At 35.1% G+C, this 27,651-nt stretch overlaps 3 protein-coding genes and 1 pseudogene across 3 annotated transcripts; 2 read left to right on the forward strand and 2 right to left on the reverse strand.

Moving 5' to 3' along the window:
• The first annotated feature begins 317 nt into the window (after window positions 1-317).
• LOC143582970 (CDPK-related kinase 5-like) lies at window positions 318-5,322 on the forward strand. The gene is made up of 11 exons (XM_077065412.1): window positions 318-878; window positions 2,351-2,481; window positions 2,661-2,702; window positions 2,792-2,900; window positions 3,018-3,096; window positions 3,427-3,723; window positions 3,818-3,930; window positions 4,057-4,158; window positions 4,521-4,583; window positions 4,675-4,833; window positions 5,020-5,322. The coding sequence occupies exons 1-11, from the start codon at window positions 408-410 to the stop codon at window positions 5,158-5,160; spliced, it is 1,707 nt and encodes a 568-aa protein (XP_076921527.1). The 5' UTR covers window positions 318-407; the 3' UTR covers window positions 5,161-5,322.
• Window positions 5,323-10,224: 4,902 nt separating this feature from the next.
• LOC143582971 (glutamine synthetase, chloroplastic-like) lies at window positions 10,225-11,576 on the reverse strand. The gene is made up of 7 exons (XM_077065413.1): window positions 11,534-11,576; window positions 11,051-11,304; window positions 10,924-10,963; window positions 10,736-10,839; window positions 10,601-10,649; window positions 10,401-10,507; window positions 10,225-10,315 (listed from the first exon to the last, which is right to left on the reverse strand). The coding sequence occupies exons 2-7, from the start codon at window positions 11,296-11,298 to the stop codon at window positions 10,240-10,242; spliced, it is 624 nt and encodes a 207-aa protein (XP_076921528.1). The 5' UTR covers window positions 11,299-11,304; window positions 11,534-11,576; the 3' UTR covers window positions 10,225-10,239.
• Window positions 11,577-14,551: 2,975 nt separating this feature from the next.
• On the forward strand, window positions 14,552-14,911 carry LOC143582982 (uncharacterized). The gene has a single exon (XM_077065419.1). The coding sequence runs from the start codon at window positions 14,552-14,554 to the stop codon at window positions 14,909-14,911; it is 360 nt and encodes a 119-aa protein (XP_076921534.1).
• Window positions 14,912-24,792: 9,881 nt separating this feature from the next.
• On the reverse strand, window positions 24,793-26,606 carry LOC143582972 (protein JINGUBANG pseudogene; annotated as a pseudogene).
• Between the last annotated feature and the right edge of the window lie 1,045 nt (window positions 26,607-27,651).

The raw sequence follows: 27,651 nt of genomic DNA on the forward strand, positions 1-27,651 counted from the left end.
ATATTATTATTAACAATTGTTTCTGGCTCAATGACATGAGAGTGACGGTTAAGACTTGTAATTCTTGAGGTTTGGGGTTTTTCACAGTGGTAGGTTTCCTCCTTGATGGTGCTCTTGGGTGAGTCAGGCCTGAAACGTCATTATCAGTATGGAGAGTTGACATCCCGTCTCAGAAAGACACGTTTGTTTATTAGAGACGGATCCAAACGCAATTAAAAGAAAATATATATTATTAATATTAATAAACAATAAATGAAAAAGACCAATAGCATCACTTCCTTACTTGAAAGTTGAAACTCGTAACCAAATGAAGACAATCATAATATTAATTCTATCTGCAAACTACCTTCTCTCACGACGGAGATATATATACTCCGTCCACCTTTAAACCACCAACCACCATCATCATGGGCACATGTGCATCCAATCCCAAGCCTCCAAAACGAAACCCATACGCACCACGCGACTTACCGGAACAACCCAAGACACCAGAACATGAAGATACCTACGATTCATCCGTCACCGGAAAAGCCTCACCGTTTTACCTCAGTCCTATCCAGTCCTTATTAGGCATTCAAAAGTCTCCGGCACGGCCCTCAACCGGCGATAACTCTACGCCGAAAACTGGAGCGTTTCCGCCGCCATCGCCGGCGAAGCATATAATGGCGGTGCTGATGGGAGGACGGCGGACAGAAGATGGTCAGGAAGTGTTGACGGGTTTGGATAAGAGGTTCGGGTTGTCGAAACGGTTTAAGGATTTGTACGAGGTTGGAGAAGAAGTGGGACGAGGGCATTTTGGGTATACGGTGTCTGCCACGTGTAAGTCCGGTGAACACGACAGTGAAAAAGTCGCCGTGAAAGTCATACCCAAGGATAAGGTATTGAAATATGAAAGTGATTATTTTCACATAATTGTTTTTGTTTTTTTTTCTAGAAGGATGATTAAGAAAATTAACCCTGATCGAACTTCGTTAGACTGATAAACTATTAAAACCGAACCGTTTGAATTATAAACTGGCCAAACACGCAAACTTGTTTATGTTATCAGGGCCGTCTTCGAACTCATACTGGGCTCAGCCGGCTTATAGGGCATGGTTTCGATAAGAGAATCAAATATTTTTATAAAATATTATTATATGTATTTAAAAAAATAAACCTATATAATGAGAGTTTGATGCTCTAGAAACCAAAAAAAACCTAAAAATGTTATTGCTACAATATGTCAATAATAGTTATTTTGTTTATTCATATTACAATTAACGTTGATATTTAAAAAAAATATATTTATATAAGACCCATTTTTAATATTTGTCTTGGGCACTAAATTGTTTGTTCTTTTCTCTATACACACTTTTTTTTTAAAAAAAATCAGTAGCAATTATGATAATTTTTGTGTAGATAATTTAATAATTATTAACCAGTGAATTATGAAAACATTAAATGTTTAATAATATGTAACGTTTTAATTCGTATCATGGCCATCCGGTGCATTGGAATTAAGCTAATTAATTTTCTATTGCCGTTTTGCATTAAAGGATTGCTGTTAACCTTTCATTTTTTCAATAAAAAAATTGTTTAGTGATGAAATAATTGTCACAAAGTTGTACCAATCAGCCGGTGTCCCGATGATTGAGTGCTATGTGCCTTATGTCCTAGGCTTGATGCAAAACTACTATCGAGCCGGGGGTCTCACCGGAAGCAGCCTCATGGGATAGAGGTAAGGCTGTCTACATCTTACCCTCCTCAGACCCTACCATAGCATTGCTATTGGTGGGATATACTGAGTACGATGATGATGATGATGATGATGATGAAAGTCTTCTATAACATTGAAGACAGTCGCAAACTAGTGACATTTGGTTTCCTTTGTAAGAAATTATGAAAAGTCGGTCTTTGTGACTGTTTTGTCAAAAAATAAAGTCTTGTCAATTTTTGTGGTAGCGTGTATTCTTACTAGAAAAATATGAAAACATTTGATGGATGAACCATTTTATATATTACATCCAAGATACTTATATTTGGATGTGCCAGTGAATATTGACTCATTGTGATAATCTATTAGTTCTAGTTTTCATTAGCATGTGAAAAATGAATAATATCTGATTTAATTGATCACAATCATAATATTAAATTGGATCCGTATATCCGTGATCCCCTGAAGTATCTAATATATCCTATTAATTTATTTCATTATTTGATCTTCCATTATTTAAATTTAGAACCTCAAACAACACAAACAATCAATAGTTATTTTATGACGGTTGATTATATGATTTTACTTAATCACTTTCAAAACCGACTACCTAATTAGTTATTGATCAAGGACATGAAATGTAATTATTTTTGGCAGATGACGACCGCAATTGCGATCGAGGATGTGAGAAGAGAGGTGAGAATACTAAAAGAATTGTCTAGGCATGTTAACCTCGTACGTTTCTATGATGCTTTTGAAGACAATGATCATGTCTACATAGTCATGGAGTAAGTATACACCCATATTTGGCACGTGAGATATATGATTCTAATAACAAAAAGTTAATTCATATAAAATATATAAATAGTTGTATTTTGACAACTTTACTCGAGGGTAAATTTGTTAGATAATATTATCAAGCATGAACAACTTTTTTGTTATATATATCTAACTTTGCGTCTCTCAGATTATGTGAAGGCGGCGAGCTTCTTGATCTAATACTTTCAAGGTTCTAAAAAACATGCATAGCTTTTTAGAGATTTTTTTGATTATTTTTAAAAATCATAAGTTTAGTTTCGAATTTATAATTTGTTTTAGGGGCGGGAAATTCACCGAAGATGAGGCAAAAAATGTTATAATTCAGATGCTAAATGTAGTTGCATTTTGCCATCTACAAGGCGTAGCGCATCGCGATCTTAAACCCGAGGTCCAAAACTACAAACTATATTCTCTTTTATTATGTTTGTGTTTCCGCTCTATATTTGAACTTGACCTCGAATTTATTCATGTTTTGCTAATTGTTCTTTTTAGTTCATTTGATTAGAATTTCCTGTTGAAATCGAAGGAAAATAATTCCCCGTTAAAAGCCATCGACTTCGGGTTATCTGTGTTTGTTAAGCCAGGTAAGTAATGAAACACGAATTAACAAATGTTTAGATTTGTGTTTTGAACTGATTAATATCAACTAATCACAATCAAATAATTAATTGTAATAAATAATGTTAGATGTGCTTCAAGTGGTTGCATGTAGTAATCAAATAATAGACTCAGATTATTTAAAAAGCTAAAAACTTATTTCTTCAAATTATGTATTATTGAAGTATTCAGATTTACATTATCCCATTAGTATTTTATAACTTATTATTATATTGAAAATAATCACATAATCAGTTATGTTACTTGAGATTTTAGGCGGTATTCACGAGTTGTTAATTACTCGTAGCGATTTGCAGATGAAAAACTTAACGACATTGTTGGAAGCGCGTATTATGTAGCACCCGAGGTTCTACTTAGGTCATATGATACCGAAGCCGATGTTTGGAGTGTAGGTGTGATATCATACATTCTTCTATGTGGTAGTAGACCATTTTGGGCCCGGACCGAGTCAGGCATTTTCCGGGCAGTCCTCAAAACGGTTCCTAGTTTCACCGAAAGCTCATGGCCTTCATTATCACCAATAGCTAAAGATTTTGTGAAGGGTCTATTGAATAAAGATCCTCGTAAACGGTTAACCGCTGCCCAAGCTCTAAGTAAGTGTTCATCATGGTTTGCTCGGTCTTATACTTTCTTCTACATGCTTTTATTAAATACTATTTTTGTCACACCATTTCTTGTTTCATTCAGCCCATCCATGGATTCGTGATCATAGTGCGGTAGAAGTACCAATTGATGTTCGAGTTTTGAGATCGTTAAAATCTTACACGGCTTCACCTCCTTTGCGCAAAGCGGCTTTACGGGTACGCTCTATGTAAAGTGTAAACTATATTACATTAACATTAACACAAGTAAACATATAAATAATAAAGTGTATAATGTTTGTGTGTATCAACTTTCTGATTACATGTTTTTTCTATACGTTACAGGCATTGTCAAAAACCTTGACTACAGATGATCACTTTTACCTTAGGAAACAATTTACACACTTAGCGAACTCCGAGCGTGTAACAGTCGGAAGCATTAAAACGGTTAGACATCGTCTCGCTGCTCTTTTTATTTTAATTTTTTTTAACAACACATGGCTTTATGATTATACTCCCTCCGTCCCATTATAAGTGTCCTAGTTTGATTTTTCAAGTCTTTCTTGTTTAACTTTGACCGATAATATTTTTGTTTGTGTTATATAATACTTGATGTAAAATATATGAATGGATTGGGTTTTAAATTTACTTTACATTGATATAATTTTCATCAAGTATTATATGACACGAACAAAAATATTTACGGTCAAAGTTGCAAAAGAAAGACTTGAAAAGTCAAACTAGGACATTTATAATGGGACGGAGGGAGTATTATTTATATGTTATAATTGTGTGTGGACACCGGACAGGCGTTGATGAAGCATGCGACGAATGCAATGAAGGAAGCTCGAATCATAGACTATCTTAATTGGGTAATTGGTTGTCTTAAAATTTGCTAGTTAACTAAATAATGGTCTTCTTGTGTATGTTTTGGCTAAAAGTTTGTTTATGTTTGATGGTTAGCTGACTGCACTAGAGTTGGACTTTGATGATTTTTGTGCGGCTGCGGTTAATGTTTATCAGCTCGAAGTACTTGATCGCTGGGAAGAACATGCCCGTTCGGCTTATGAGATTTTTGAAAATGATGGTAATAGGGCCATCATTATCGAAGAACTTGCATCGGTAAGTTGATGTCTTCAATAAACTGAGTGAGTTATATAAATGGTTTCATTTAAATAAGTTTAAAAATTTATAATATTTGAGTTTTGTGGTTTTAATTTTGTAATAGTTCGAGTTCTAACACTAACTTCTATTAAAACTTATGTTAGGTTTTTATATAACGATGGTTTTACCCTTTTTGTTTCTCAGGAACTCGGCCTAGGTCCTTCGGTCCTACTGCATGTAGTTGTGAGTGAATGGATACGACATTCGGATGGGAAGCTAAGCTATCTTGGATTTGTGAAATTGTTGCATAAGGTGTCCGCTAGAAATAACCGCAAGTTACGATGAAGTTTGGTTTTCCGGTGAGGGTTAAAATGGGTATTTCGCTTTTAGAGAAAACGAAAATAAGCATGGGTTCAAGATTCTTTCATCATGTATATATGATTGGTATCAAGATCATTTCACTCGAGTTTTTAGCCTATAAGCTCAAGAATGTGAGTTTAGTTTATGAAATGTGGAAAATGCATAGAAGCAGTGAATAATAAGTAATTGTAAACAGAAGGGTGAAATGAATAGTTTAGGTTGGAATTTGGAAATTGGAATTTGTTAGCTCATTATATTATAAAAGTTGAAAACAATAAAGGATAGCCCAATCTTAAATGGACTAGTAATTTATTGGGCCTAAACTATAATTAGTTTTGGGTTTAAAACGAAGTTTTAGATCGATCAAGTCGGGCCTATAACATATGTAGAAAAACTTTTCGCATGACATTTTTTAAGTACATAATTTTGAATTTTATTGGCGTCCTTCTAGCACAAAGTGGCATGTGGCGTGAATCTTAAAGAAAGACAAGTTGCACCAAGTATGTGATCATCATAACCACCACCAAGCCTTACCTTTATTAGCATTGCTTTACTCATTTATTATTAACTAGTCTTTACCCCCCGTATTACAGGATTGTTTTATATTATTTGTTTCTGATATTTATTTATTTTTTGAATTTTTATTTTTTCTTATTGTATGAGATTTAATAATATACTTATGGTTTGATGATAAATTGTTTCACAAATAAATGAGATGTCATAACCCGGTTTAAAAGCTATATGGATTTGATTATACCTAAGACCCGTATATTATTTTACTATAAAATTGTTTTTTTAATTATAAATAATATATATATTTTTAAATAAATCATATATTAATTTTTAGCATATCCCTACTTTATAGGATTTTTATATCAAATATTTAGTGAAAATTAGTTTTTAATTTAATGCGATTTTATAACCCGTTTAGGAAATATCTGGGTTTGATAAAACCCATACCCGTGAATTCGGGTCAAATGCATGAGAAGTCTCTATTTCAAAATCAAGCAAATCTAGTTATTCCAAAAAAGAAGGGAAACGACCACATCGCGACACTTAGGATTTTTATGTTTTCCTTTATATATATTACAGATATTAATCAAAATAGTCTCATGCCTTTAGAAAAAGAAAAGCTTTTAGTGTTATCTATATCCAAAAATTCCGACCGCCCTTATAAAATTTTGATTAAGCTTGTCGGTCGCACCCTTCACGAGAAAAATTATTAGATCCGTCACTAGGTATTCCCGCTGATATCAAAGTTGTTCCCAAACACTATCCCGAACCATCCACACCAATAAAACAGATACACAAATTTTTTTAGATTTTAATGGCTATGGTATTTCAACTTGCGTGACTTGACGTATGACAAACTAAATGTCTCATATTTTTGTAACTGATTTGACTACACATTTTTTTACAATTTGTAACTATTAAATTGCATTTTACATACTAGACAAAATACCAAACCAAATAAGCAAATATGATGATCCAACTATGGGAAATTTTCCAAAATGTCCATTTTATCAATCCATGTCAAGACTTTGTTTATGTTATAAAATCATATGTTTTATAAGTTATGAAAGAAGAACAAATGAGTCCAGTTAAATATATTAATATAATATTCAAAACATAAATTAATTTAATTCATTTATTTTATCGAAATTTGGATGCCAGTCATGTTTTTAACAGATAAAATTGACGTCTGTCTAAATTTAAGGGAGAGACCGATAGTATATTAAGAGGTTCGAGATTAAGTGAAAAATTTTGGTAAATATGTGCAGGGGTATTTTTTTTAAAAAATTGTCTATTATGTAAGGCATAACAAATCAAAAAAGATACGTACACAACTATATATATTTCTTCTTGATAAGAAAACAATCTTATTTTTTATGCATTTAACTTCCAACATCTTTCTCTTCACTATATCCTGCAAAAATCAACATGTACCGCGTGCATTAATTAGTTAATTATGAACACAAAATTTGGTAAGGTTGCATGTAACAGAAAAAAAAACATATAGCAATTTTGGGCACTTTGTATGTCTTCATGTTACTTTTCTTTTATTAGTTTTTGTGCACTTAAGTTATGAAATTTTATCAAAGTATTAATTAATAGTTATGGATGTTATGGGTAACTTTGTGAACTAACAGTATGTTGAAAACAAACAGTTATGAATCAGATTTCTGCAGTCTCTTGCAGCTTATGTTTATGCAAGTCATGTATCTGCAAATGGATTGTAATATTTTTTCCAGGTTAGCCGAGCCTGTTTTACAACTTAATAAAAAAACTGAGCAAAAGTGTTTGGAGGTTGCCTGGCCCGCTTGCAATTTTGAAACTTTTACATATTAATAGATCCATTGTCCATTCAAATGAAAAAGTAACTTAAAAGGGAACGTGATATACTTCTAGAGTCAGATTATTATGTATGAAGTGTAAAATAATTTTTTTCCTGTATGGTATTAGAGAAAATGATAGATAAAATCGACACGTACTCGGTTGAAATTAAGAAGAAACCAACGGTAAACGTAAACCATAAAATACCAAATAGCAAATAATGGTCAAAACAATTATCACAATATTGACCTCGAAAGTCAAACTTTCCTTTATGTTGAACATATATAAACTCTTTTTAAATCATGGAGTATGAAAATCTTGGTCATCAATTAATATAAACAAACAGGTTTTGAAGCAAACCAAAACTGATCATTTTTTTAAATGAGCAAAACTCATTTTGCTTATAACCCGTTTTTAATGGATTTGAATATACAACCTTAAAAATACAAACATTTGGACTCGTTATCCAACCAAGGTAGTGCTCATAACCAACCCGACCCGTTTGAAAAATCTTTACAAATGAAGTTACATCAATAAAGGCAGGATCAATTGTTTAAAAAAAAAGGCGAGATCTCACTGTAGTTGTTAGCAAAAATCAATAAAGTAATTTGTATTGTATGACCCAAAGTTAAAACTTAACACACATGCAAAAATGATCATAGCAGTAAAAGAAAAAAATTACTTCGGTTAACTGAGTTTTGGATATGACGTATGGTAAAAGGTTTGTGTAGAAGTTGCCAAAATTTGAGACTTTGACTTTATATTTGACTTCAATTAACAACACCACCGAATTAATGTTTTGAAAATTCACTTTTAAAATTAAACTTGTAGTCTGAAAATTTCTAAATTCTCAGACTAAGATTTTATATAAAATCTTGAAACATCAACATTGACTATGGATATCTAGAATTTTTCCAATATCAAACTTTTGTTGAAATAAGAATACTAACCTAACAGAAAGTATGCTAAATGCTAAGATTGAATTTTAGAACCCTTTTTAACTTCTATTACTCGTTTTCATTAAATTTATCTTTTAAGCTACAATATAACCAAGTCAATATTCAATATAACCAGATTGCCCACAAACCAACTTCACTGACTTTTATACAATTAATTAAGACCGGGCCTCAAGTCAAAATAACCTATTATTGCCTTTCACACAAATGAGACTTGAAGCTGCCAAACTATTGTTATTGACTATGAACCTGCAGTTTAACTATACTTGGTCACATTGCACAAATTTGCCACTTGGTCAACGAAATCGTTTCGAACAGTTCCGTCTGATTCGGTTTCAAATTTCAACAGTTCGGTTTTGGTTTTCGATAAACGAAATTGGGTTGACCCGTTTAAACATTTATTTCAATTCGTTTTAGAATGCGGCTTATGTCATAACAACGGTTGGGTTCCTTAAGTCAAAATTTAAAAATTAGAGAAATATACATTGTTATTCTTGTTGTAAATATGTAATTTTAAAGTACTGGGATGCAAAAATATAAAATATAAACTAAATTCACACAGGTTGTGTTTGTGTCATGTGAATTTTGTGAATAAAATGTATAAACTTTAGTAATATATGAGCAAAAGTTTCTAAAAGCAGGTCCAAAGAAGTTTAATTTGATAATTCAAACAATATAAAATAAGTTGAAAAGTACCAGCATGATTTGCTATGGCATTAGACAAAGCTAAAGCAGGCGAAACACCATTACGTCTTCATGTAGCATCTTCACCCAACAAAAGCTTTGCATAGTTTTTATTCATTACATCAACATCTGAGAATTTTGTTCTGGTAGTATCCTCTAAACAATCCCATTCATGTTCATGTTCATCTCTCTTCGTTATACTCCACTGAGAAAAAAAGGAACCAGAAGATTTGTTGCTAGAACAACGGTTCGAGGGTGACTCAGTTGGACATCTATCTCCTAAATTACTTGCAACACTTTCATATTCATGAGAATTGTTATTAGCATATAGAATGCAGCTCTCGACCCCGCCGTATGTCACAAAACTTGAGTGTTTAAATTCTCAACTTTGGAAGATCATGAACCCTAAAAACACACCAAAGTACCAATTAATATTCATAACTCTAAACCAACACCGTAACCAGCAACAAAAACATAAATTTAGGATAACTGAAGCCAAAACCTCAAAAGGAAACAATAAATCATCAAACTGAGTCTAATCAAGTTACAATAACTCAGTTAGATAGCGAATTCATTAATAAAATCATGAAAATATATTAAACAACCACTGAATTGAATCGTATCTAAACAGTTAATGACGATTATGCCTACAAAGAAACATATGAATTGATCTAAACACATTAGTTGGCTGATAAGTTTATAGATCAGAAAAACCTGAGGGAGAATGACGTCATACGGTGCATCGTGTACGGCGAATGATCAACGATGACGAAGAAGGAGAGGTGGTTGTTGATGACGAAATTAGGTTTTTGACTGGCGAATTCTAAACGTGACTGGTTCATCGATATACTCAAGACAAAGAGCAGTTGCATTGGTATGGTACCCGTTTGGATATTCTATTTAAGATGTTATAATCTGTGCAAGGATCAAATGTGTCAAAACCGGATTAAATCAATAAGAGCTCACAATTTGCAAATAAAACAATATAGTGGCTCCATAGGGGTAGGGAGGACCACATCGCGACACATGATTTTTTAGATTTCGTTTATATATATTATAGATATTTTAAACAAAAATACCACAGAAATAATTAAAGTGTACCCTCCAGTGGGCCAACCAACCCAAAGGCCACTTCAAACAAAGTGTATTCTTGCTCAATCCCAAACCTAATATCAGATTTCATTAAACAAAAGTTAGTCTCTAAAAGTTTTATAAATAAAAATAAAAAATATTTAAGCCAGAAAAACATACCATGGCACTTGTGACACAACTTTCGGGTCATTGAAAATCTCAGCAGCCTTAGCACGTTTGTTTGTCAGGATTGGTTCTCCTTGTAGTGTGTATGCATCACAGATCACCTTAAAAAACAATAATTAGAATTAATATGATTTATATTTTATAATACTATTTTACTTATGTGCAGTTATTCTGTTCACCAAGATTACACTCACCAAGATGTTGTTTCCACGACGGAAAGGATCCTTAAAGATCGCCTGCGGACTAAAAAGGTAAAACCCAGTTACAGTTACTTCCTTCTAAAAGATTAACAGCTCTGTTTTTTAACTGTTACAATAAATAAGACTTACTATAAGATAACTTCACTGTCTTCACCGGGTGCTTGTCCGATACTTGATCCAGCATAGTTCCATTTTGGAAGCTCAGAAGGATGCTCAACAGGTTTTGAAATTGTCTACAAAAAAAGTCATAAAAACTATAGTTTAGACTTTAGATTATTATCAAGACTCAAAACTCAGCATGTTACATATTTACATACCCATGATTTGCTGCGCACGCCTGTCCCAGATCCTCCAATCCTGTTTCAAAACATAAAATGTATGAAACTTGATAAGTAAAACATATGAAGCATTAATAGATGTGAATATAAAAAGTGAAAATTTTACCAAATGTATTCAGCAATGATCTTATCAGTGTAAGGAGATACATCCAAGTTTAGCAAGTCTTCCAGTCTGTTAATTGTTCCATCTGCTGAAGCACATATTCTGAACTTTGTGGCGGGTTTGAGTGCGCCTTTCTTGTTTGGTTTCAAAGGAAAAGAGTTCCACATTTTGGATGACATAGAGCTCGATTCCATTGCGCTTTTTGTTAACCGCATCTGCCATTGAACCGAAGGATCGAAACATTGTGCCATTTTTATCTAATCATATTATTAAACACAAAAAATAATGTCACTAAAGAAGGTAAAAAGTCAAAAATGCAAATTCTCTAACAAATGCTAATATATAATCAATATGCCACCAAGTATTCATGGATCTACATTTTAGAAACCATAACATGCATTTCTTTAGTTTGTTAACATGTGACTAATTTTGTTTACCGTAAGTAATATAGAGAGCTTTCACTTGTGTTAGCAGTAACAGATCGACCTTGTTAACATGTGACTTAATTGAGAGCTTATCACACTTCCATTGACCTAATCGACCTTGTAAGGCAGCGGCTTTAGGGTTTGAGAGAGGGAGAGAGAGAACCCACTTTTGCAGATCTAACACCAAACAGAGAAAGATTACCCGATCAGAGTTGTGATTAAGAGGAGGCAGTTCTTTGAATCATTCAATTGAGTAACCAAATTGATGACCATCTAAAAATAAAATCAAGATAAAAAGAAGATTATCTAGTGGTTATTGAAGAAGATTATTGTTAGAAGAGTGAGTGAAAACGATGCCTTTAGTTATAACCCGTGTAATAGTTATTTGGGTCAAACCGGGTTAAATCAATGAGAGTGCATCATTCAAAAATCAAGTAATCTGGTGGCTTTCAAAAAGGGGGGAGCGACCACATCGCGACACCTAAGATTTTTGAATCTTCGTTTATATATATTATTATTATAGATATGTATATATATGATGAGTATCATTACAGAACTGCTAAGTTATTTAAAAACTTGAAAGAACCCTTGAAAACTACTGTTTTTATAAAAAAATTTGTATGTTAATGTTAGTTGAGTGTAGCTTTATCATTTTTTATATCTATATTTACGATTACAATTTTGAATACTAGTTTTATACATATTTATGTTTTGTTTTACACCTATGTAAATTCGTTAGTACATAAATTTTACACATATGTAAACTTGTTATTTATATATGTAATCAAAATTTTTATATAAAATATGATAAAACTGCTCTTAAATAATGTTAGTATATAAAAAAATTAAGAAAATGTTTGGTTGTGTAGAGTTCCTTAGAGTTCTTAACATTTTTAGAGTTCTTAAATGATACTAACCCTATATATATATATATATATATTTAAGTTCAAGAAAGAAATGAAATTACTACGAGAAATGAATATGAGTCACTAGTTTTATTTTGGGTTTTAAAAGTTTAAATATAAATGAAAATGATATAAATGTAACAATAAATGCACACTCTCTCTCTCCAATTAATACAACTAATAAAATCATAATAAATCTCTCTCTAATTAATATATCTACATAATTTAACTAAAATAATTAAAAAGATAAAAACACTAATTTAGTTTTCATAAATAATAAAAAATGTCATACAGATGTGTCCATTATATATAAACAATAAATATACAATCTACACAAAATTATATAACCTACACTTGTTTTGAGTAATAAAAACGTACAATATACAAAAAAGCATACAACTTGCATATTAAATTCGACATCAACAATTATATAAACTATACATATATACACATATCCTATACGTGTGTAGGTTATATGTTTTTCGTGTGTAGGTTATGTTTTCTTATTCTTATAACAAGTGTGGGTTATATGTTATTGTGTAGGTTGTATACTTCACATTTAATGCAAACATATGTTAGATAGATTTTTGTATTATTCATCACAATGTAACTATGTGTTGATGGATATTGATAAGTTGAGTTGGAATAAATTGGTTTTAAATAGAAAATTTTTTTAATGTATGAATAAATTGTATTTGTGTAGGATAAAGTTTTCATGTGTAGGTTATATGTTTTCGTGTGCGTGTATATTTTATTGATAATGAATTTTGTGTGTATGTTATATGTTTTTTATTCTCAGAACAAGTGTATGCTATATATTTTTGTGTATGTTGTATTTTTTTGTTTGTTGATATTTAATGCTAACACATGTAAAATAGTTTTTTATATTATTTATCACAATGTAACTACGTGTTGATGGATATTTATATATTGAGTTGGAAGAAATTTGGATAGAAAGAAATTTTAACGTATGAATAAATTGTACTTGTGTAGGATAAAAATTTGGATAGAAAATAAATGAATTTTTAATATTTTTCAATTATAGTAATTTGATTAGTTATATTAATTTAATAGATATATTAATTGAAGTGAGAGATGCATTTATAGTTTTTTAATTAATCTCGAAGCTTTTAAAACCTAAAATAAAATCAGTGGCCCATATTCATTTCTCGCAGTAATTTCATTTCTCTCTTTAATCATCCTCTATATATATATATATATCACACATAATAATGTAATAATAATATTTCCAACGAACAAGCCGGCGACAAAAACTAGTCTCGCATCCCAATTTCGCCCATTTTGTCGCCTGTGAGGGCGGCGTTTTCGTCCATTATCGCCCAAATTTGTAGCCCATTACACATGACTTTAGTGAGTATGACAATTAGTGTCGTATACTTTTTAGCTTCTTTAGTTTTCACATAATTAAAAGGTATGTTGTTTTTTTTTTAATTTCTAAATCTTATTACTAACTATTTAATATTTAATTGTTATATTCCTCACAACTCCTCGTGATATTAAAGCATGTTTGGGATTGAGTTTGAAAACACCTTATTAGCTTATTGGTTTCTTAAGCCAATAAGGTAAAATGTGTTTGACCATTAAAAATATCATTTTTATTTTAACTTTTTGATAGGGTAAAAAAACATTTTTTTAAAAAGCCTTAAATCCTGGAATTTCAAAATAGTTTTTTATTTTTTTTGAGAAAACCAATAAGTAAATAAGCAATTTTCAAACTCAATCTTAAACATACTCACGGGTTTTGGTTTGCTTTCAATTATTAGACATCCTCTTTATATTCTGAACCCAAGCTTTGGAGGTTTGTCACATGGATTAATAACTTAGGAGTAGTTAATATATATAGAATTAAATTACACTATTACACTTAATAGTACAAGATTTCCAACATTATTAGTCATATCGATTTCCAAAAATAGTACAAATTATATTGTTAGCAAGTGAGTATTTGAAATAGTTGCAAGTAGGCAAAGTATACTTGTAAAACACAAGCTCCCTATTCCCCTCATCTTGTCATCTTGTTTACAACCAACCATTCATATCCCCCCTTATCCCATCTCTCCCTCTCTCTTTTATTATTATTATTATTATTATTATTATTATTTTTCATCATCTCTACTTTCATTTCACCACAAATTTCGTAAACCCAATCACCAATGGCAACCACCCTATCTCCGGTCAACTTCACGGCAGCCTTTCCCACACGGTCTTCTGGCAGACCCACCACCACCAAGGTAACCTACATCAAGGGCCTCAACTCATTCGGTGGACTTAAAGCTCACAACACTGTTGCTTCACTCGGCACCACTGTTTCCACCGAACAACTCTTCGCTAACTTTGTCTCTGAGTTGAAGAAACCGTCAGCTCGCGGCGGTGGTGGTGCACTTACGGCCACGTGTAATGCGGTGGGTGAGATATTCAGGATAGCGGCGATCATGAACGGGATTACGCTTGTTGGGGTTGCTATTGGCTTTGTTCTTCTTCGAATTGAAGCCTCTGTTGAAGAATCGGAGTGAGAAATTGTTTGTGGGAATTGTTTGACTGCAATATTTTTTTACCTACAAAAATGTATGTTTTGTTTTGTTGTTGAATTCATGTAGAATCATCAATCATAAATATTATGTATGAATGAATTGAACCAGATGTTATATAATATATATAATACCATCATTCATGTTTTCCTATATTCAAATTAGATTGAGTTGTTTGGATGAGTAATTATAATTTAGAATTGATTAATTAGGGTGGACGGAGTGAAACCCGTTGTCCTGATACTATCTCGGCATTGTATTTTGGTATCGAAATGATCTGAATGGTGTTTCCGCCCATTAATAGTTATTCTTGACGATCTTTCAACCCACCAACTCCCAATACCATCTTACCACATCACCAATTTTACGTCTCCCAATCCCGTCAATGACGAAAGTTGCTTAAGGCCCGGGTGGTCCCGTCCTCCTGTTTTTTACGTAGTAGTGTAAATTTACCCGTTTTCGACCGAAAATTTTTATACGTAATGTAAAATTTAGCTGTTTCCGGCTGAAATTTTTTATACGTAGTGTAAAATTTAGCTGTTTTCGGCCGAAAATTTAAGCCCGTCCTCATTCGTTTGTGAAATTTTGTGTACGTTTTAAGTCTGCCCCCTGATGTTTTAATCCAAACTTCGCCACTGTGTCCGCTCTTATGTCCCAACAGCTAACTGTAAAGATGGCAAATCAAACCAATTGGGCTGTGTGGGCATGCTGATTTGATGTTTTGAACGGTTTATTTTTGACAATTAAAATTATTTTTTTAGTTTTATTTTATGTATTAGTTTTTATTAAACTACAGTAGAAACTCGATAAATTAATACTTGATTATTTAATAAACTCTATAAGATAATATTTTTTGCCGGTCCTAACTCGGGGATGGGGTGCTAAATTAATAATTCGCTAAAATTATAAGATAATACATTTTTGATAATTTCTTTAGACCTCATATAAAATATAAATTAATAATTCCTTATATATAGAGCATATTATATGAATGATTTATGAAGGTTTCTTGAAAAATGACTTAAAATCGCCTCTTTCGGGAGCAAGTGAGAGATACTCTAAAGACCGCTTAACTGTATTCGATATTGTCGCTTGACTCACCGCAAACCATAGTTACTACGAACCCATTCTTGCAATTGCTTTTGAGTGAGACTTGGATTATCCTTGTTGTGCTTGCATAATGCTCTTCGAATCTCGTCTGACATTGTTGTTTTTTTCACACCTTTAAGATGGGAAGCCATGTTGTGTGTATGATTTGTTTATGATAACCTATTTTGATCTTGTATTTATATAGAAAATATTTTTAATGTCCATAAAGTGATACATTGAACACAAGAAGCATAATAAGGTGGGAGATTGAATGTTTCTTTTAAATTGGGCTGTTCATTTGATATACATGCATTGTATACAATAATTAAGTGAAAGCTTGAAAGATATTTGTAAACTAAGTATTATACTATAAATTAATAAAATATTAATTAATATATAAATTAATAATTATAAATTTATCGATTAATTAATAACTATTTTAATTAATAAATTTTGATGGTCCCAAGTATATTATTTTGTAAAGTTTCTACTGTAGTACAATAATAACCGTTCCTGCTTTTAAACATATATGCAAGTAAATGTATATAAAATATATAAAAATAAATAATAAAAGCTAAACAACTAGTTCAATTTAGATGACCACTAGTTCAAAGTTCCAAACCAAATAGTTCACCATAAACCGTCATAACATATCGAAATTTGAACTATTTTAAACCTCAACCTGATTGACTTGCTTTGATTTAAATGATTTGATAGGTTCAACATTTTATAACTCCCGGGGTTTAGCTGCCAATTTAGTATTTATGCTTTTAGTGTTGAGCTAACGAACCAAGTTTATCTTTACATATTGTAATCGCTTATTGAATAAAATGATTAGTTAGTCTTTACCATCTTAGATGGTATCCGAGCCTCTGTTCTTGAGTTTTATTAAATGAGGGAAATGAAAGGAAAACTAAAAATATTTAAAAAATAGGTGTTCTTGAGTTTTTTTAAGATGTAAATGAAATGAGTATGAGGAGTTAGGAGGGATTAAATTGATGTTTTTTCCAATAAATTATCCTCTAAAAAATGGACTGATTACTAACTGAAGAGCACAACTAACTAAAAAAATTCCTTCTCTTCCCTTCCCTCTTTTTTTTTTCTTTCTTTCTTTCCTTGGTTAAAAAACTAAAAAATAAGACCGTTTTGAACCCTTTTCCTTCCTCAAACAACTATACAACCCAACATCATTTACAACCCCGCATCAAATGCCTTTTTGATTCGCATGCCTCCAGCCCAATATGGCCCAGTTAATTTTCAAACTCCAAATCAAGATGGTACGGCCCACCTATGAACCAACCGAACCGGGCCATGTCCTACAAGCCTCGACACCGAACTTAACTTAAAAAAATATATATATTGAGAATTTAATTTGAATGGGACGTGATCCTCATACAACACTCCCCCCCCCACCCCACACACACATGTCTATACAGCTCGTATAAGCCTATACGGGCCGCATAGGGTACGAATACTGACATGGGACAAAAAAAACTTTTTGCAGCTTATACGACTGTATCGACCTTTACGAGCCCTATTGGCATTAAATGGCTCGTATTGCTCTCTGACAAACCATAAAACCTATACCTATATGACAGTATAGAAAACATTTGCAGAAAAATTCAAGCTGCCTTTTGACCACTGTGAATCGCTGCCGAAAAACATTTGTATGGTCATCATTCACATATATTAAATATATGGTCATAAAAAAATTTTAAAAAAATTGTCTATACGGCATGCATAGGCCTATACGACCCGTATAAAGCTATACGAGACACTATAAACAATGACCGACAACATCATATACAAACTGAAACGAGTCATGTGCTATACGAGCCGTATAGGAAAATAAAAGATAAAATTACCTAAATAGCCCTTTTTAAGAGAGAGAAAATGCAATATAGCCCGTGAGATTTCAATTTCCAAAAATAGCTCACCAAATCCAACATGCACGTGAGTTTTTGATATTCCACGTGAGTTTTCATGGACGAATCAAAATACGCCATGTGTTTTCCATTCCCACATACCACGCTAGTATTCATCCGAAATCTGTCTTTTTTTTTTTTGACATCAAATATAACCTGAAGAAAACCAACTGTAACGTGATGTTTCAAGCTGTTTTTATCGGTAATGTGAGTTTTCAAATTTATGGTTTTTAAAGTTATTTTGAAATTCATCTCCAAAGATGAATGTCAAATGAATTTCAACTTCGGAGACGATTTTCAATTAAAGTTCATCATCATCATCATCATCATCATCATCATCATCATCATCATCATCATCTTCTTCTTCTTCTTCTTCTTCTTCTTCTTCTTCTTCTTCTCCTCACAACCATGTTCTTCTTCTCCCACTCCCGTATGAAGCTGTTCGGGTTGGGTTGTTCATCTACTTCTTGGTCGTGAATTCGATGGCCTTCTGAACCTTGCGTAAATCTGAATCTGATTTGATAATTACAAATTAGTTTGTTATTATTTTCAATTAGTTGTGAATGAGTTACATATTTTCAATGAAGTGTTAATTTTTTGGGTGGTAGAACGCTTATTGGCCTTGACATTAGTCCAGTCACTAAATCGGTTTGGATCTCACTCCTCGTGTCTGTTGTGCTGTCAGATCTTAACTCCGACGCCGAGGTGTAAAAAATGCGGTGAAATTCCGGTTGCCGGAATTACTCCGGCTGTCGGAGTTACGAGTGCGGTAGTTGACAGGTTCTTGCCTTAATTTGGTAATTATGAAATTGATTTATAAATTTACATTTATTATTACGATTTGTAGTTAATTAGATTACAAAGAATGTAATTAGGTTTTATTACTTTATACTAATTATATATTTAATAATTGGAAATTAATATTATAAGGTATCCAATGGTTTATTCTCTTTGGGTTTACGGGACAGAACTGACAACTAAAAGCAGGAACAAATAATTGAAGCTTCAATAAGAAGTCGGATTCATGATAATAAATGAAGCTTCAAAGCTTATTGGCCTTGACATAAGAACTTTAATAAAAAATCATCTCCTAGGTTGAAATTCATTTGAAATTCATCTTTGGAGATAAATTAAAAAAAAACTCAAAAATCATCTTATTTGAAAACTAACGTTGCCGATAAAAACAACTTGAAACATCACGTTAAAGTTGGTTTTGTTCAAGTTATATTTGATTTCAAAAGTAAAGCTTCAGACAGATTTGTGATGAATACTATCGTGGTAGGTGAGAATGGAAAACACATGACAGATTTTGATTGGTTCACGAAAACTCACGGGGAATATCTCAATGTCACGTGAAAGTTGAATTTGATGGGCTATTTTAAAAAAATAAAATCTCACAAACTATTTGGTTTTTTCTCTCTCTCCAAAAGAGAGATTTAGGTAATTTTCTCAAAATAAAATGGTGTGTAAAAATATGTGGGAGGATCTAAACCATTTAAAAAGTTAGATGGATATAAACCAAACCAGGAACTCAAAACTAAACTAAAGTTGAAACTGGGGCCCGCCGTCAACGGTTTTGGTTTAATGGATTTTACCTCGGAATCCAGATCCTTAACTGCCTCATTAACACCAGCACACAGATCCCGGTTTCTCTGAAACTATTGTCTACAGCCAAACCAACAAACGATGTACGCCGTGGATTTCACTACCAAAACAATATATAAGTGCGACTATCCATATCTCCATATTCACATCTCAAAAACATCAAACGCTTGAAAACAAAAAGAACACAATCAAATTGAAAGCATGTCTGGATTGATTGATATTTGGACCAGCGAGCTGAAGAAGCTGCAAACCGACAACAAGAGTAAGGCCCATGGCTCGAACCCGTCTGAGCCGGAGTCACCCAACCAGGTGAACCGGTACTTGGCCTGGTCAGAGGCTTTGGTCAAGCGAGTCAACTCACTGCCGTTGGTGTTCCCTGCTTATTCTGAGGCTACCGTTTCTATGCTCGTCGATTCCTTTAGCGCTTGATTTTGCAACTACGACTAGCACATGCGTTGTTTATAATTGTACTTTGTGCCGTTTGTCTTGTACTTTGTTTCAAAGTTGTATAACTTATGAATTTAGCGTTCTGTTTTGAAGTAATTAAAAGTCAGTCTTGGAAATCCGATGACGTGTTCATATGTCAAAAAGTGAAGTAACGGTTTTTAGTGATGAAATAAAAAACCAAAACACTAACATTAAAAACCGTTACTAACGCTTAGAACTCGAACAAGTTGAGTTGATACAAAGAAAACTAGATTGTCGATAGTGATTTGCTCATGTGTGTATAGACACTCACAGGATCATAGTTGTTCACCCAAAATCAATGTTGAACTGCATTCAACAAAAAAAGCATAAAATTTTCAAACAAAACCAGACCGGATAAAACTAGTTACGCTTCAAGTATTAAACTACTTGGCTCACTATTATTATTTCAATTATTAAGCAAATATGAAATAATTAAAAAGTTCTCAAATTGAAAAATGGTATCGATTACGGAATGTTCAATCAGCATCCAGCCGCCCATTTATAACAAACAAATATTGACTGCCAGATGGAAGTGTGGGATATAAGTATATAACTTCCCAACCACCAAACCGTTACCAATTGTCAAGCATTTCGGTTCCTAGACTCCTAGGGTATGTTTGGTTGAAAGTATTGGAATGAAGAGGGAATGAAATGAACAAGGAAATGAAATGGATCATTACCATTCCTTTGTCTTGTTTGGTTAACCTGAAATGAAATGAATAATTACTTTATGTTGTTTGGTATCCAAAAAAATTATAGGAATGAAATAGAAATAATAAAAATATTCCTATCCAAAAATATATTTTTTTTTACAAAAAAAAAAAAAAAACTGAAATGGCGACGGTGATGGTGACAGCTTCGGCAACGAAAATGGTGGTGGGGTGACAGTAGTAGCATTGGTAGTGATGTCGATGGTAGGGTGGCGGCGACGATGGTGGTGGTCAGGCAGTGACAGTGGTGGTGGCGGTTATGGTCACGTGGCGGCGGTGGTGGTGGCGATGGTGACGGTGGCGGTCAGGTGGTGGTTGTTGTTAGGTGGTGGTGATGTTGAGAAAGTAGGGTGAGGAAGGAATGGAATGAAACAAGTAAAGATGTATGAGCTACCCACAATCAATGTTTTCAGACCCGGCCCCGGCGTCGACCTGGACGCCTTACCGGGTCAAAGGTCGGACCGACCCGGGAGGGCGGACCGGTGTTTGACCCGGATGACGTCATAAATAATTTGAATATATATATATATATATATATTTATATATATAATTCATATACATATTAAAATTAATAATAACAAAAAATAATAATAATAACAAACTTTAATGTTTATTTATCTTTTATACATTGTTTTTTTAATATATATGATATATATTTGATCAATAAAAACATCAATGAAGTTTGGTTGGTTGACTCGTTGGGTAATTATTAAAGCTTCTATCTAGGAAATGACCCAAGTTCAAATCTCACAATGCACATTTCATTTTAGATTTAATAAAAAATGAGTTTTACCGGTCGACCCGCGGATCGTCGGGTCCGGGCCTACCGCCACCCTCCAAACCCGGCCGGGTTTTTCAAAAACGGGTCGAATACCTCACCTGGCCCGGTCCGACCGGCCGGGCCGTCCGGGTTTCAAAACAGTGCCCACAATTTAAATTAAGTTAGTTATGTTAGTTTTAAGTTGCTCCCTATTAAATACTAAATTTTTTAACATCTCTTCAAGCTAAGCAGTATTGATGGTTAGCTTGAAACGTTAGAAATTCGAATCTAGTGAGCTCAAACTAGAGATGCAAATCCTAACCGGAACCATTGTAGATAGAGAGTATGCCATTGTTATACGTTTATTTTACACAAATCATAGATTATTTATTTTTGTTAGATAGAAATTATTATGTGCCCTTTTCTTCGGAAATTGTAAATAAGTTTAATATGCAAAATTAACTATAAAATCCTAAGGCTGAGGGGTGTGGAGCGCTAGAAAGGGCGCAAGAGGCCAGCCGCTCGCGCCCCGGGGCGCGAGCACCACACCACCGAGGCGCGAGAGGGGCGCGAGAGGGGCGCGAGCGCGGAAAAAGAGGCAGGCGCAAGGGGGTTAGCGGGACCTGTGGGGCGTAAATGGGATTGGGAATGGTGAAAAGAGCCGTTGGAATGGTGAAAATGAGCCGTTGGCTCTTTGTTTAATAAAAAAAAAAATTTATTTACTCTATATATATCTATATCAAATACAAACCATCCAACATAATAAAACATACAATTTTCTCTCTATTAAACCTATATCAAACCCAAACCAACACCAATATCACATACCAATATCACATGGCTGGAAATTGGTACCCAAACCTAGATTCAGATTACAGTTACGACGATTTATGGTCGGCACCGGACCAAGCGATGTTTTATTCGGGGTCGCAACAACCATCCGGCTTTCAACCATCCAACATACAACCGTCTCCTAACTTTGTAGTTCCGGAGACACAAGGACCAGAAGGTGAAGCTGCGGGACAAAGAAGACGCGTCCACCGGAAAAAACAAGTTGCAACGGACGGGTCGGGTTCGGCTTCGACCGGAAGGACGAAACGGAAAATCACTCAGTGGTCATCGGATGAGAAGGAAGCCCTGTGTCGGGCTTGGATAGTCACTTCTGAGGATCGGCGTTGCGGTAATTGTTTTAACGTTTTTAAAAATGATTTTTAATAAAAAAGTTAAATAAAAAAGTTAAATGACTTACAAATTTATTTATGCATTTTGCAGCGGACTACCAAAAGAGCAAGGTCTTTTGGACAAAGGTTAGGGAGACGTTCTATTCGCTCGTTGGGAGTACAGAGCGGAACGCCGATATGATTTCGGGTCGGTGGACCGAAATCAGAAAATTTGTCGGCTTGTTTACTAATCTGTTCAACAGGAACGCCGGTCGTATGAGACCAAGTGGCAGTGACGATTTGGCGGTTTATAATTTCACTGTCGAAGAGTGGAAGCAGGAGTGCATGCGGAGGTATGGGACGGTGAAGACGTGGGACGATGTAAATGTGTGGGAGAGGTTGAGAAGGTGTTCTAAGTGGGTTGAGCTGGTGGCGCCGGACGTTGATGCGGAAGTAGGGCCGAAACAGACTAAAACTAGTTCGTCTGGAGCGTACAGCACTTCCGCCGGGTCGGATTGCCGGGTTGGATTCGACCTAAATGTTGCGGGGGAGGAAACGTCTTCACCGCCGAGGAGGCGGCCATTGGGAAGGGACGCCAGGGGCAAAAAACCGGCTGAGGGGGAAGCCGTAAACATCAACGATCTTGTTGAATCCCTCAATAAATTCAACAAAACCATGGAGGTGGTCTCTAATGACAAAAAGGAAAAAAAAAGAATGAGAGATTTGGAATTCCTTACAAGAGACTTCAGTAACCTAAATCCGGTCGACCAAATGCTGATGGAAAAACAAAAGGAACGTATCCGGAAGAGGTTGATCGAAGAAGACCAAGCCGAAGAATAAGAATAATGTTTTTTTTTAGTACTTTATTTTTTTTTAGATATTAATGTGTTTTTTAATTAATGTGTGTTTTTTTAAATAATTTATGAGTTTTTTTAATAATACGTTTTTTTAATACATTTATAAAAAAAAAAAAAAAAAAACCGCTCGCGCCCCCTCTCGCGCCCCTCCACACCATGCCCCGGGGCGCGAGCACCACTACCAACACCCATCTTATCAAGTTTCTCTCTGTGCCACACGTCACAATATTATTGGCTGGCGCCCCCACTCGCGCCCCCCACACCCCTCAGCCTAAGGCTGAGGGGTGTGGAGCGTGAGAAAGGGTGCAAGAGGGCAGCCGCTCGCGCCCCGGGGTGCGAGCACCACACCACCGAGGCGCGAGAGGGGCGCGAGAGGGGCGCGAGCGCGGAAAAAGAGGCAGGCGCAAGAGGGGTAGCGCTCGTGAACGGCATGGGAATGCGTAAATAGAGCCGTTGGGCTCTTTGTTTATTAAAGAAAAAAAATTTGTGCATTATTATTATTGTAGCCGGCATCGGAGAAGTACTTGGTCTTCCGGCGAGCTTCCGACGAACAAAAGAAAACCACCAGTTCACATCTTTCAACAGGTCAAGACCCCTAATTTTCCCGAAAATGGCCACCACTGCGATTGCTTGGACCCATCAAATCAGATATGAAATTCTTGGTCGCGGCACCGGATTTGAATCAACAGTCAGGAAGTACGAGTACAGAAGTTTAGTGGTGATGTCGGTATTGGGGTTAAAGGGGTATGTGGAAAAATGGTTGGTCGAGGTTGGAGGGTTGCCGGAGAACAGATTGCCGGAGTTGGTGGTGTTCTTACCGGCAGAGCGGTGCTTGGTCGGGGAAGAAGGTCTACAGTTTGTGATTAATTTTTTTAATAATACGTTTTTTTAATACATTTATAAAAAAATAAAAAATAAAAACCGCTCGCGCCCCCTCTCGCGCCCCTCCACACCATGTCCCGGGGCGCGAGCACCACTACCAACACCCATCTTATCAAGTTTCTCTCTCTGCCACACGTCACAATATTATTGGCTGGCGCCCCCACTCGCGCCCCCTCTCGCGCCCCCCACACCCCTCAGCCTAACAAATTTTCAATGGGTACTCCGTTAGTGAATGGACAAATGAGCAGTCGATATTCCTTAAGTATTTCCGAGGTCTGTAACATGTCGGTATGACCTTAGTTGGCGCGAAGACAAAACATTAAAGAGCTTAATTTGTTTGTTTCAGTTTTTAAATATTATAATTATAGACCTTTTGAATTTTATTGGAGACTTCTATTCTGCAGTAATAACTTGCTGCACACTATTAGATAACATAAGGTCTCGATACATATAAGAAGGACATGTATCATTCATATCTCGTTACATTTTCAAACAAAGAGAACATGTATTATAAATTATATACTCAGTCATGTACAAAACATTTACAAATATATAATTACATTTTTTCAGTAACACTAACATATAATGTCCAAGAGAAATAACGTCCTCAATCTACATTTAATTAAACAAATAAAAAATAATCCTTCTTAACCATAATGCTGGTGATCGATCTTCAAAACCATAATGTTCATCAAAACCTCAACCTCTGTCGAATATCATCGTGACGATCTCCACCCTATCGCTCGTGTTCGCAACTCCGTATGCTTCCGATGTACAACCTTTTAAGAGTTGCAAATTTGTGGTTGCTCCGATACTCGCCAAAGCTTAACCGAGTTATCCAAACTGCCACTATAGACCACCCATTCATCACTCTGATCATCATCTTTTGACCGTTCCTGAACCGCCAAGCACTTAACCGGTCCGGTATGCCCATTCAAAACCGACAAACACATGTGCATCCTATCACCTTCCCTCCGCCACACGCATATGCTATTATCCGCCGAACCACTCAACAACAAGTTTCCCGCAGTAGTAACACAAAGCACTGCCAACTTATGTCCCCTCAAAACGCCCCCGTGTGAAAACCCGTGTTTCTCCCAAACCCAAAAGTTAACCAACCCGTCAGAGCATCCAGCATACACGGTGGCGTCAGCAGCACTTACTGCCACTGACGTCACCGCGCTATCCTGATCCAAAAGTGTGGACACAAGAAGGTGTTTAGTCGTCTTACCGACTAACTCCCTTCTCCACACTTTCACCGTCCCATCAGCTGACCCGGTGAAAACCAGGCAGTCATACCCCACGATGACGCTATTAATAGCGTCATCATGGGCACTTACAGATTCTAAACATTTAGAATCTGTAAGCCTCCATACCTTCATGGACTTATCCCACGACCCCGAATACAACAACCCATGTTCCTCATCCAAACTCATGCACGCGACCGCATCGTAATGTTTTATCCACGGAACATTACGATGCCGTCGTACTTCAATATAATTATTCGGGTTCATCGAGCTTTTAATATAATCTTTCGTGGTCGGTAAACTACCGACCCGCTTATAACCTTTTTTCTTTTTATACTTCCATACCCGAATCTTACCGTCCTGGTGACCGGTAAATACCCGGTCACCAGAAACGACAATCGCTTTTACCAATCCACTACTCGATTTAAAACCCGAAAACTCCATTAAACTCTTCCACACTCTAATATTCTTCGAATCCGAACCCGTGTATAACAAATCACCAGAAGTGGCTAATGAATATATATGTCCTTCTTCACGTACCAATGAACCGATCAAACCGGTATTATGATTATTATTATTATTATTATTATTATTAATATAATCGTTAATATTGATCCATGGTGATTTGGTGTATGGTGATGGCATGTGGTTGAATGGTGACATGAAGTACACCGGAGATGAAGTTGCCGACATGACTCGGCTAGGAAGTGAGGTGTTGCTACGGCGATGGTGGGTGTTATCATCATCCGATGGGTGGTGGGTTGTGATGAATACGTTTGGTTCGGAGCTGTGGAGGAGGACGGCGAGCTTCTGTCGCCGGAGTAGGGTGGTTTTGCCGGTTATCTTGTTTGTCATATTGGAGATTGGTTGAATGAATGAATTGATGAAAATAATAAAAGTGGAAGAAAATGTGAAGAGTCTTATTTATAATGTGTGGTTTGAGTGTGTGAAAAGATGTGTTGCGTGTTGTGGGTTGGGTAAAAAAGTAGGTGTGTAATGTGGCGGAGGTTCGACACGTGCTGTTATCGTTTATATGTATGTTACGTAGCACTACTTTTCTATGAGAAGACTCTTAAAATTCAATAATTGTAATATTCTCAAGAATAAGAGATATTGTTTTTTTAATACTCTCAACCTTTTCTCATTGTTAGATAATATTTCAAATTTTTGATTTGTCACCCATCACTCCCAATTTTTACCATATTTTTCTGTACCACTTCCCGTTAAAATGAACACTAATCTTGTTAATGTTTTGGACTAAAAATTTCATTCAAATTAGTTGAGGGGTAAAACAGAAATTTTATTTTTAACACACAACCTCCATTTCCGGTGATCTCGTTTTTCCGGCGACCTCTTTTTTCCGGCGAATTTGAGTTTTCCGACTATCTCGTCTTTCAGAAAATGGAGATGGTTCAGAGGTGTAAAAAGGTGATGGAGATCATGAAGAATGTGCACCGGTGGAGATATGATGAAGATGGTGCTCGCCGGAAACCTGCAACTCGATTTTCCTGCACGCAGGCGATCTCGGAAGGTGGCTGGGTGAGACACTGCTGGTGGCGGAGGGTGGTGGTTGCGGTTTTGGGGCGGTGGGCGGTAAAATGATGGATATGGTGTTCGGAAACCTGCAACTCGCCGGAAAACTCAAATTCTTCGGAAAAAATGAGGTCGCCGGAAAAACGAGGTCACCGGAAATGAAGGTTATGTGTTAAAAATAAAATTTCTGTTTTAACCCCTCAACTAATTTGAATGACATTTTTAGTCTAAAACATTAACGAGGTTAGTGTTCATTTAGACGGGGAGTGGTATAAGAAATAGGGTGAAAGTTGGGAGTGGTGGGTGACAAATCAAAAGTTGGGAGTGTTATCTACCAACAAGGAAAAGTTGGAAGTATTAAAAACCAATATCCCCAAGAATAACGTTTTTTTATAAAAATAAATTTATTAAACAACCTTCCTACATCACACAATTTTGAAATGAAATTTACGTAATGAGTTTCAACGAGTTGGGGATAGTTTTAGGTCC

The sequence above is a fragment of the Bidens hawaiensis genome, unplaced genomic scaffold (genome assembly GCF_021521415.1).
Source record: "Bidens hawaiensis isolate Kalapana, Puna unplaced genomic scaffold, B.hawaiensis_p1.1 tig00032093_1, whole genome shotgun sequence".
NCBI classification, from domain to species: Eukaryota; Viridiplantae; Streptophyta; class Magnoliopsida; order Asterales; family Asteraceae; genus Bidens; species Bidens hawaiensis.